The sequence below is a fragment of the Adiantum capillus-veneris genome, chromosome 19 (assembly GCF_014529385.1).
Source record: "Adiantum capillus-veneris isolate H3 chromosome 19, ASM1452938v2, whole genome shotgun sequence".
Lineage (NCBI taxonomy): Eukaryota > Viridiplantae > Streptophyta > Polypodiopsida > Polypodiales > Pteridaceae > Adiantum > Adiantum capillus-veneris.
Window position 1 is genome coordinate 108,538,598 of NC_140949.1, and position 12,772 is coordinate 108,551,369.

The 12,772-nt window shown below is 41.6% G+C and overlaps 1 protein-coding gene across 1 annotated transcript; it reads right to left on the minus strand.

The window, feature by feature from the left end:
- Positions 1-9,969: 9,969 nt before the first annotated feature.
- LOC147434630 (UDP-glycosyltransferase 85A4-like) lies at positions 9,970-12,130 on the minus strand. The gene is made up of 2 exons (XM_086491086.1): positions 11,523-12,130; positions 9,970-11,058 (listed from the first exon to the last, which is right to left on the minus strand). The coding sequence occupies exons 1-2, from the start codon at positions 12,115-12,117 to the stop codon at positions 10,133-10,135; spliced, it is 1,521 nt and encodes a 506-aa protein (XP_086347212.1). The 5' UTR covers positions 12,118-12,130; the 3' UTR covers positions 9,970-10,132.
- Positions 12,131-12,772: the final 642 nt, after the last annotated feature.

A 12,772-nucleotide genomic window follows, 5' to 3' on the forward strand; every position in this document is an offset into this window, starting at 1 on the left:
CCTTGCAAATTGGTTTAAAATAAGACATAAACATCGAGAGATTCAAAGCCTAAGTATAAGGAGAGATTAGTTGCTAAAGGTTTCAAGCAGCAAAAAGGTGTAGATTTTGATGAGATCTTTTCACCTATGGTCAAGATGACTACTTTGCGTATGGTGCTTGGACTGATAGCTATTCAGGACTTGAAGTTGGTCCAAATGGATATGAAGATATATTTTCTTCAATGTGATCTCCAAGAGGATATGTATAGCAAACAACCTAAAGGGTTCATTAAGGAAAGTAGAGAAGAGCTTGCATGTAGACTTAGAAAAGCATTTTATGGCTTGTACAACAAGGATCATGGCAATGGTGTTCATATTTCTATATGTTATGCAGTCTCATGGATCTAAAATGAGTCAAGAGGATCATTGCTTATATAGAAAGAAGCTTAGTGATAAAACACTCATTATTCTTGTGTTATATGTCAATGACATGCTTATCGCTAGGAATAATTCTCATGACATTGCTAACTTAAAGCAAATTTTGGGTCAAAATATGAAGGATTTGGAAGAAGCTAGACACTTTCTTGGTATGCACATAAAATGTGACAGGTCAAAAGACATTCGTACAAACATAAGGTCTTACATTATTTGAATATGCAGGGGGCAAGACACGTTTTGTACCCAATTTCTAGCATATGTGAAACTTAGCAAGGATGATTCTCCTAAATAAAATGTTGATAAGGTCAAGATGATGAAGATTCTATATCCCTAAACTATGATAAGTCTCATGTACGCAAAGTGTGCTATGAGGACACACATTGCATTTGTAGTAGGAGTGGTGAGCTGCTACATGGATAGCCCTAATAAGAAACATTGGGATGCACTAAAGTATATCCTTAGGTACTTGAAAGGTACAACAAGAAAACGCTTACCCTTTGAAAAAATTGATGCATCCATCTTTGGATACATAAATGTGGATTATGGAGGGAATGTAGATAGCAAGTGGTCTATATCTTGCTATGCTTTCATATTTGGTGAGGGATCTATCTCTTGGAGACTATGTAACCATCAAAACTCTAAATCCTCTTCCACTATAGACCTTTTCCACTATAGAGGTTGAGTGTCAAAGGCCAACAAGGAGATTTTATGGTTGAACATTTAATAGAAGAACTTGGCAAGGGTCAACAGATTCTAGTGTTACATTGTGATAGTCAGAAATCCATTGGTTTGATCCATATTTCATTCCAAAATTGAACACATTGAGGTTATGTATCACTTCATTCAGGATGTGTTGGTAGATAAGCGCATTGAACTTGTCAAAATTCATGTAGAAGACAACCCTGCAGATGCTTTGACAAAGAGCTTAGTTATAGAGTAGTTTGCACATTGCATAGAGTTGATGGGTGTGGGGTAAAGCCACTATCATGCTTCACAATTGTCCTAGTTTTGGTACATAGTTTTGTTTTACTCCACTTAGGCCACATTGGTTGTTAAGTGGGAGTTTGTAAGGGTAACAACTAAGTGGCAAACCGGAAAATTCACACACCCATCTAATAATGCTAAGTCTATTCTTCCTTCTCAATAGATTAGGGAGTTAGTGAGACATTGCTCACAATTGGACTCCACCCGCATCATGTTTCTTTTACTTTTCCAAAACACACACCACACACATACTCCTTGCTCTTGCAAACTCTTCGAGCGCATCTCCAAAAACTAAAGTGTGTCACGTGAGTTCAAAATAAAGGTCTTTCTATTTGGTAATTATTAAAAACGTTACAAAATTTACATGGCATGGGGTTAGGAGTACACAAATCGGGTTGGCTGTAATGGCCATTATCTGCGTTAGGAAAAGTTTGGACTCAAAAATGGGCCTTGTAAGAATTGTTGATGTGGCATAGCTTTCAAAGAGTGGGGATCGGTAATTTTTTTGCAAATAAGATCTAAACTTGTCGGAGATTGTTATACTCTTCAAATTTAGAATCTACTCTTCAAATGCTATCTATTGATATATAGCATGCATGTATCGGACGTTGCCTTCATGTAGATCTAGAAAAAGGTGATTTTAGATTACCGTAATGGTAACAATACCTGGCTGATTGAAAAAAAATGGCATAACTTTCATAGAAGTCATCCAAACTTTTCGGACCTTGGCTCTTTAGAATCCATTTTTCAAGAACTTTCCAATGATAGGTCATATCATGAGGTTCTAAGCAATATTTAGAGGGGTTTACCGGGTTGCTTTCTTTTGTACAACTTTGATGATGTGGCACTCTTAAAAGGCCCAAAAATGAGTTCAAATTTTTCTTAATGGATAATAAAAGCAAGAAGAGGAATTTTTATGTATCTTGCATTGGATTGTGTAGATCACAATCAATGCAAACACTAAACATGGTGTAGCAATGTAGAGAGAGAGAGAGAGAGAGAGATCACTTCCACTTGTATTTCTTTCTTTTTGTGTATATCCAGCATTGGTGAGGCTCAACCTACACCATTATTGTAATGCTATTCGAAACTATCATAAATAAAGTTACAAATGGGTTATCAAAAAAGGGGGTTAAGAAGGTGTTTTGAGATATAAATACACACATTCATATAGACTCTATTCACCCACAAAAAAGAGTAAGCTTGAAGTCTTTTGAAAGCTTCAAAATTCTTGGAAGGCAAAACATTTGTGAAAAGATCACGAAGATCACACTAATTTCCATGTCTGTGTAGCCCTCCATTGAGTGAACGTGGTAATCAAGTGGTAAATGTGGATTAACTAAAGCAAACACATAGTGCAATTCAATACCTTTATCTATCAAGAGGCTTTTTATTCAGCCACAATATGCATGCATTCTCAAGCATGAATCAAAAATACTTGTGGAGCACAAGTGTTGTATGTTCAAAAAGCCCAATATGAGTCTAAGGGTGAAAATCGTGTGGTGATGACCCCTCCTTGATTGTTATGCTAGGATAATACTACTACGGGCATGAGGAGGTCAAGTCAATAGATTACCACCCAACCATGATAAGAATGAGGCTTGACCCTCATTATTAGACTCTTTATAGTGTGGCATGCCTATCCACATTGGTATGAATGCCCATGCACTGTGGTCGGGTGCTCTTCCCTTGAACCTCACCTTCCAGTCTCTACAACCAAAAGACGATCGACCTAGACATAGCCATTGTAGGCTATGTGACATTCGTCCTCAAAAACAACATGGGGAAATCTCTTGGCAATCGTACTACGGAGTTCCCAAGTTGCTGCTTCCTCGTTTAAATCTGTCCACTTCACTAGTACCTCTTGGTACACTTAATGGCTTGTTTTTTTATCTTGATTCCCTAGAATCCTTTTCGGATTATGTAGTACCTTTGGTGGCTCTATCAAGTCAACCAAAACCTATGGAGAAACTATGTTCTCTAAATCGTACTTTCTTCAGTGTACTGATGTGGAAGAGCGGGTGAATTTGAGAACTCTTTGATAACTCAAGTTTATATGCAACATCCCCAATATTTTTGATAACTTTAAAGGGACCTCAATATCTAGGTATTTTTTTAGCACATTTTATCGTTGTCATGGTTTCGACTTTGCAGGAACCTTTAGGAATACAAAGTCACCTTTTGGAAGATAGGGTGAATTTGAGAACTCTCCGATAACTCAAGTTTATGTGCAACATCCCCAATATTCTTAAGAACTCTAAAGGGACCTCAGTATCTAGTAGAAACTCCCATGGTTTTTGACTTTGCAGGAACTTTTAGGAATACAAAGTCACCTTTAGCCTAAAGGTAACCTTTCTTCGTCCTTTATCAGATACACCTTAGCATGATTTTCTGCACTATACTTTCCTTTGTTGCTATAAGCAAGTCATTCACATCTTCAAGGAAATTTTTGACAGATTGAATATTCCCCTTCTCTAGGCCTACAGCCATAAGAGATCTCGCTCGAAACTCATACATCAACATGAATGGTGTAAATCCAATCGTTGTATGCTTGGAATTGTTATAAGAAACTTCCAAAATGGGTAAGTACTCTTTCCAGTTAAATTGCTTCTTCCTTACATGAGAACACAACCTGTCCTCTAGTATTCGCTTAACCCTTTTGGTTTGACCATCAGACTACGGATGATCTAATGTACTCTTCCTAGTTACATTGCCTCTTACTTACATGAGAATGGAATATGTCCTCTGGGATTTGGTACCCCTTTTGGTTTGACCATCATATTGCGGATGATCTGATGTACTCACATGCTCGGAGTAGTATCTAGCTTTTTGAAGATTTCCCTCCAAAAATGACTATTGAGCTTCCTATCTCTATTACTAGACACTATTTTTGCGGGCAAGCCATATAGGTTGTAGAGATTTTCAATAAACAATTTTGCCAACTTTGGCATTGCAACAGTTTTCTTTGTGGCGATAAACTTTGCCATTTTGGTTGAGTTGTCCACTACCACCCACACTGAGTCATTCCCTTGATTAGTCTTGGATAAGCCGGTAATGAAATCCATGGAAATGCTTTTCCATTTACCTTGAGGAATCTCTAAAGGATGGAGTAGTCTCCCCAACCTTGAGATACTCATGCTTATTGAGCTGACACTTATTGCATTTCAACACATAATTTCGGACGTCTTTAAACAAACTAGGCCAATAAAAGTGACTTTTAACTAGTGTATAGATCATCTGAATCTCGAGATGATCGACACTTGGACTATCATGACTTTCTTTAAGAATGTATCCCCAAAACTCACCAATAGTTGATACACACACTCTACCCTTGTAGAGTAAGTACCCATTGACAATGGAGTATCTAGCATACTTCTCCCATTGACGAAGTTTACCACCCCCCTTTGAAGCTGAAACTGTCAAAGGTGAAAAATAGGATCTCTACCCACGGATCTTTTCTACCCTTCAATTTATTCTAACTTAGAATCCATTTCAAACTTTTATGATTTGTACGGACCTCAAAAGTGGCACCATATAAATAGCTCTCTACTTTTAAGTGCATGTACTATAGCCAGTAACTCTCGCTCATAGGCCAAGAGTTATGCTAGGCACAATCAAAATTTTTGCTTTCAAATGCAATTGGGCATCCCCCTTTGCATAAGCACGGCTCCTACAACCTCATTACTTGCATTAGTCTTGAAAACAATCAAGGATTTTCACATAATGCTAAAAAATGAGAAATAATGGAATTGAGTAGTCACCCCCCTCAGCATAGAAATTGACGGTGTACCATTGATGGGAGCACAAAGGTCGACGATGCAAAATCAAAGGAGCTTGCAATGAACTTTTCCTTGACACCCTATTTGACTGTCGGCATGTGTAAATCGTCTTGAGTTGTTGGGATCGGGTGGTGGGTGCAATGAATCTCAAGGAGGTTTCAAGGCTAGAGCATCCATAGATACACACAATAGAGATAGAAGAAAAGAGAGAGAGAGAGATAGATAGATAGAGAGAGAGAGAGAGTTTCAGATACAATAATACAATAATACAATAATGTACAATCCAATATCTTTATAGCATAGCATAAAATATGTAAATGGAGGGATTTATTTATAAGCCTTGATTATATATCCGACTGTCGCTCCTTCTCTACTTGGCTTACATCTAGCCATATAGAAAAATTAATAGCTCATAGGCCAAATCCCAAATACTAAGCTTTACATATGTAGAGGCGTTTCCCATGCCCACCTTTCAGTTCTCCGCTTGGGCATGCAATACATAATGAAAACCCGTTTATCTACACAGGATGACGCTATCCACTAAGGATGACAAGAACTATCTACACAGGGTGTCAAATAATACCTCCTCTTGAACTAGAGAAGGTAGAAATGGATCTTCAAAGTATACCTATAACAAAACAAACCTCCCCTTATTCTCCTGCTTCTTTGTCTTTGACTACATGGATTGCTCCTTTCATTGGCTTCTTTTCTTTATTGTTGTTGCTATTGTTGTTACCTTGATCCTTTGAATAGCACCTAGAAGGAGGATACCCCTTCTTACCGCAATTTCTATAACACTCCTTAGCTATATGTCCCATTTTACCACAGTTGTAGGACTTTTGCACGTTGGAAGATGATGTAAAATCTATGGACGATTTGCATCAGCTTGCCAAAAAATATTCATTTATTGGTGTAGATGATTTTTTTGCTTCTTTTCCTCTGCGTGAAGCAAGCTTACCACATCTTGAAGTGCTGGAGTTGGCTCCTTTTCTTCAAGAATAGTGACTATGTGGTCATAGTTGGAGGAAGTGCACTAAGGAGGATCCCAACTTTGTCGTCTTCTTCTACTCCACATTGGATGTAGGTAAATTTTGTGATCATGCTTTCAAGCATATTGACCATACTGACCATGTCTTCCCCCTCAAGCATAGTGAGTTTGTAAAGTTTCCTTTTTAGGCTAACTTTACTCCGTTTGGCTCTAGCTCCGAAATTCTTCTCCAAAACTTGCTAGGTCTTGTATGCATGTGTGCACTCATCTATAAAATGTACATAATTATCATGGAGTGCAGTAATTATGATGCCAAGTGCATGTTCATCTTTTTCTTGATTGAGTGCAGTTTTGTGCTCTCGATTTTGATTTTCTCAATCTAGCTATGCTTTGCCAAGATCTACTCCAGCTTGCTCTGACCTGCAGCTTCAAGCTCAGGTTTCAAGGGGAGCTACACGCAATGAGGGAAGCTCGGATTGGGTTCATTAAGCTCTGATACCAATTGTTGGGACCGGGTAGTGGGTGCAATAAAGTTCAAGGTGGTTTGAAGGCTAGAGCATCCATAGATACACACACGAGAGAGAGAGAGAGAGAGAGAGAGAGAGAGAGAGAGAGAGAGTTTCAAACACACTAATACAATAATGTACAATCCAATATCTTTACAGTATAGCATAAAATATGTACATGAAGGGCTTTATTTATAAGCCTTGATTAGATTTCCACTGGCACTCCTTCTCTACTTGGCTTACACCTAGCCATATTGAAAAACTAACAGCTCATACACCAAATGCCAAATACTAAGTTGTACATGTGTAGAGGTTAGCAAGCAAGAGTGGAAGTAGGCACTGTGGTGTTGTTGCCTTCGGCAAGAGGAAATTTCGATGGAACCCTTCACTGAAACCCTGCACTTGTTCTTCTTGTTTTTTTGTTTTTTGTTGTCAAGAGAATCGCCTTTAAGGTCGGTAAGTAGATTTTTATTTCTATGTTTATATTTTATTCTGTGTGGACAACAATGGCACAAAGGGATAAGTCATCTATAGCATAGAGTAAGCAGGCATTCGACGATTTGCTGGCATCATGGGAGGACGACAACGATGGAGGGTGACCTTTGGTGGCGAGCATGACGATGTTGCATGGCACATGAGGCAGAGTTGTGATGCACATCTACAGAAGGACTACAAGACAGCATGGATAGGCTGCACTGGATGGCACCAAGGCAATGATGGCCAAGGGTGGCAGGTGATGGCGACAACTAAGGCATGGACGCTTGTGGCCAACATGAAGGATAACAGCAGCAATTGGTGGGAGATGGGTGCTTCCAACTGAGCGGTCGTACAAGACACATATGATTGATCTAGGAGTTGGGGAACTCTTATCTACATTGTCAGCTAGAGCACATTGGCAATTGCAAGGAACCCACTCTTTCATGCTTGCACACAACACATTGAGGTGCATTATCACTATGTCAACTGGAGAGATTAGCTTGGCTTATGTGTCAACACATGAGAACCTTGCAGATCTATTCACAAAGCAATTGCCTCGTGAGAAGTTCAAAGCTTTTTGCAAAGATTTGGGCTTGCTTCCCTTTGTGGTCTGACCACTTCCATAAGCCATTGAGCTTCCTTATACTCTATTTGTCATCTCTTGTTCACCGCATCCCTCCTAGGGGGCATTTGTTGCCATGTATCTGGTAGTGATTTGTATGAACATAGATCCATGGGGAGCTCATAAAGCATGGGCTATGGCTACCGTTTCTTGACCTATGCTAGTTGCAGGGGTCCCCGTCCACTGCACGCATTGCCCATGGAGTAGCTTAACACTAGGGATAGAACGAGGTGCTTTGGTTCTCTTTCACTTGCCCAAGCTCGCTCTACTCCCTTGCACCGCCATTCTCTTCCTCTGCCCGCTCTCCCTCTATAGCTATGGCGCTCGGATCTCAGAATTTCTTCTTCCTCGTAAGATCCCCATTCGCCTTATCCCCTCAACTACCTCATTAGTCAATAATTAATGGCTCAAGGTGATGCGGACCATTCCCACGCGACGATCTGGCATGGCTTTGATACCAATGTTATGCTAGGAGAATGAAGCTACGTGCAAGAGGAGATCGGGTCGATAGCTCACCACCCAGCCATGAGAAGAATGAGGCTTGCCCCTCATTCTTGGACTCTTTATAGTATGGCCTTCCTATTCACATTGGTCCGATTTCTTGGGCACTATGGTCGAACAACCCCTTGAACCTTGCCTTCCTGGCTCTAAGACTGGAATGCAGTTGACCCAGATGGAGACAATATAGACTACAAGACAATGATAAATCAATCCAAGGAGTGTAGAGCCACTCAAGTACCAAAAGACCCTCTCTCGTATCACATACAATCAAGGCCTATTTTGAGACCCCTTATCTGTGAACTGTTTATGGGTCCCTCCTAATGTAAAACATGTGTAAAGTTGGGGTTTGAAAACTCTTTAGGTTGAGCTCACATGATAGGCTTATATGCTTTTGATTTACTCCCTCAAGGATCCACATGACAGTCTCCCAATTCTTAAACCTTTGTTTATGGATAGATTTGCTTACCTGTGAGACTACAAGCTAAATGTATGGGCTCATGAAGTAGGTCAAAATGATGCAACCAACAACTTGCCCATAGAGAGTAATATCAAAGTAGTCATTGAGGCTAGTTTCAATCCTATCTCCATAAGAATAGCAATAGGCTTGCAAATCCTGACTCTATGTCACAATGTCTCAATATACTTTGGCACACTCAAATCAATCCTTTTGTCACACTACTTATAATGTATATTCAAAAAATGATGCAAAAATTCTCAAGTCTAACATCATGAAAGAGCCACCTCCCTAGGGAGGTGGGATCAATGGCCCACAGTAGGCGTCGCAAGGCAGGTGCAATCCGAACCATGCGATCGTCGTTTGAACCAGGTGTGAACTAAGAGTGAACTCGGGAGGTATGTGTACCACACCGAATTCAGTGTGAACTCAACGTGAGGTGTGAACTGGGGAGGGTCTGGTGTGAACTCGGTGTGAACAAGGTGTAAACTTGTCCGCGATGCCGTGATCTATAAACGTACCATACACACATCTTTCAATGATAGGCACGATAGCCTAGTGGTCAGAGTCAGTTCCATGGGGAAAAGGGTAGTGGGTTCAAACCCTGGATCCGAGAAAGTGGGAATCTTTTGCATTCCATAAGCAATCCAACGATCACAATCAACCGATGATCGTGAGCCATTGATCACACCTTCCAAAAGGAGGTGTCAATTAGTAGTGAGGGGATGCACCCACAAAAATGTAAGTGCATCATGTGAAATCAAAATCAAGGGCTTTTAATTGGTAAAATGTTAAATTACTACAAGATTATATTTACAAAACGGTTTCGTACTTGGATTGTATGTTTCTCAAGGAAAACGAGTCTTTAGTAACGCATAGCATATAAGTAAGGGGTTTTCTTAATACCTTTGAACAAGTCTGATATATAATTCTGTGTATAAGTGAATCCCTTGAAGAGCATCTTTGGTTTATTAGGAACATACTCACGACTACCAAAATGTGTGAAGAATGTTCATGGCATCTTCTTGAGGATTTCCTGTTTTTTTCGCCCTCATTATATTATATAGCTTTTGTAAAGGGTTACTTCAAAATAACTAAAGGGTAAGGTACTAAGGAATTCAAGGCTCAAATATGGCTTTACAATGACACTAGTCTAAAATTTGTCAATTTCAATGTTTAAGACATTAATCAATAACACCTTGTAGATTAAGCAAATCTTCCGGCGTAGCCAAAGCGCGGGATTAAGAAGAAAAGAAAACACTTATCAAACCATCTTTTTGTAAGAATGTTTTCAATTATCTGCTGGGCTTAGGTCCTTCAATGATCAACAAAACCAGCCATGTAAAAGTGATCAACAAAACCAGCCATGTAAAAGTGTAAAACTAAAGTGGGTGGCCACTGGCATTATACCAAACTCAAGCATGGTTGCCTGGTTATGTCTTCCACAAAGGAAGCCAGGGTGTCTTGAGACTCAAGAAGAGCACTTTCAGCCACCTTCTGCAAGTCGACAGCCCGTTGACGAAGATCATGGCTTCCCATGAGTGTTTTCAAAGCCTCCTCTACCTCTCCCCTTGAGACCACCACATTCCGACTGGTCCCCAATTTCAGACCCACCTTCCAATGCTTGTGAATCATCACTGCATTCAAGAACTGGTCTGCATTCATAGGAAAGCACAACATCGGCACTCCATACACCACGCTCTCCAACGTTGAGTTCCACCCACAATGCGTCAAGAAGCCCCCTATCGCTTCATGTTGCAACACCTTCCTTTGAGGCACCCACGACGCACACATCCCCACATTCCTCGTTCGCTCTTGGAAATCGTCCGGCGGCATGTTGTGCAATGGAGCATTCGCTCGCACAACCCACAAATATCCGTACCCGCTTGCCTCGATGCCCATTGCAAACTCTTGTACTTGCTCTGCCTCAAGGATTGCCTCACTACCAAACGACACAAGCAAAACAGAGCGCTTAGCTTGCTGATCAAGCCAAGTTAGGCAAGCATGCTCCTCTGTGTGAAGGCATCCTGCTTGTTTAGCCATGATGTCGCCCTTCGTATTTCTTACATTGTCTCGATCCTCCCATGTAGGTAGGCAAGGGCCAATAAATTGGAAATTGAGCTTAGATGCCTGTAAGGATCCCAGAATGAAAGATTCCAAGTGCTTGAAAGAATTCACCAAGATATGTGAAGCTTCTTCCATGCCTTCCCATTGCCTCATGTACCAGCTTGACACACCAGCCAGTTGTTTTCTTCCCTCTTCACTCCTTGCATTTTCACTCTGCATCAATCCGCCAATGAATGTCCGATACGCGTCCTCACCATCCTCCGCTATAACAATTACCGTATATGCACATACACAACAGATTGAAGCCTTTAAGACCTTGAACAAAATACTATGTAGAAATGCCTTGATGTATACAATTTCACCAATCAAACCTTATCTGTACACACAAGAAGATCTAGAATTTTTCTCTCGTGTAGGAAAACGGAGTCTTTTTCAGTGTTTTTCATGCAATGCATAACATCATGAGCTTCTGTGAGGGAGGCACCGCATACCTAGCTAGGTACGATTGGGGGCAGGGGCACGAGGCGAGCGGCCTCCTGCCCCCAATAGTACCTAGCTAGGTATGCGGTGCCTCCCTCACAGAAGCTCATGATGTTGAGGGAAGTCACAATGTGGGAATTAATATGGGAATCTGTCCGAAACTTCTTGCGTACACTTGTTTCCTTACTAATTAAAAGCATTCCCTAATACTTTTGTCTGATAGAGTGAAACGAGTGAAGAAAATTACACTTTCCAAGCTTTGCAGAGAAAGGCATATAGAAAGCGAAGGCAGCACAAGCCACCAACATAGTAGCCTGGATGGCTTGCCGCTTCGCGACATTGATGACCCAGCAACACAGAAAGGCATCGCAGACGATGCACATGATGGGTGTCTCGGACTCCCTTGAATCTTGCACCATCTTCTCCACCATCCCCTGCCTCTCTTCCAGGCTGGCCACTGTGTGCTTCAGGACATCAACTAGAGAGCTTCCGGGATCAATGGGCCGCGATGACGCACCGCCTGACAGCCGTGGCAGAGTGCGAAACTGCAAATGTGGCTCTGCATCTGCAGGCGAAATTGGACCTTCCTGGGTCTCTGCATACTCATGCTTTTCTTCATTTAGGGTTGCCTCGTAGGGAGGAGCTTTGTCAGCCTTCACGAAAGTGACGATGCAGCCCTGTGCGGCGAGGCGAGATGCCAGGCTGAGCATGGGAGTGATGTGGCCTTGCTCTGGCAAGGGAAGAAGCAGGAAGTGAGGCTTGCGAGAAAGGGGCGTCATTGCAGAGAGAGCAAGAGAGCTTCTTTCACTGCAAGCGAATGCGAGGCTCGAGCAGGGAGTCATGAGCAGGGTACTAATCTGCATGTTTACGTGGAGTAAGTCTTGAGGGAGACAAAAGGAGCAGTGTACTAGTGTCCGTAGACCGGGACGCATTCATAAATAACTACTTTGCCTGTATTGCTACAGAATCCAGATGCACGGAGCGCTCTATCTCTCTTCTCTCTCTCTAAGGCTGTGGTCACGCGAGGCATAGTTATCTGTAATTCTGACACATAACTATGCCTCTCTCATGGTCACACGAGGCTTAGTAGGATGCACAACAAAACTAAGCACATGCCTTTGCAACTATGCCGATTCTCGGCATAGTTAAAGGCATCTATACCGATTTCGACATAGTTGCACAACTATGCAAAGGAGTATTTTAATGCACCTGCCCGTTCCGCAGCTTTTGCAGTTTTTGAGCGACGTGCAAGCAGCCCAATGGCCCATGCGATCAGGCAAGGCAGTAGCGCAGGGTGTTCTCTCTCTCTCTCTCTCTCTCTCTCTCTCTCTCTCTCTCTCTCTCTCTCTCTCTCTCTCTCTCTCTCTCTCTCTCTCCTCGACACCTGCTACTGTGAGTGGCGTCCTGTTGATTTACCTGCAAGTGACGGTCAGCACCGTTTTCTTCGCAACGCATGACCATGAGGTAGTTTCTTGCCTCCTTCCCTGGGCTTGTAGG

Bases quoted from the DNA above. Each gene is read 5' to 3' on its own strand.
- LOC147434630 (XM_086491086.1), bottom strand. From the start codon at position 12,117: ATGACTCCCTGCTCGAGCCTCGCATTCGCTTGCAGTGAAAGAAGCTCT. The intron at 11,059-11,522 runs GTAATTTTCTTC...TAATTGTTATAG, and splicing joins CTCTGCAAAGCTTGGAAAGT to CGGAGGATGGTGAGGACGCG.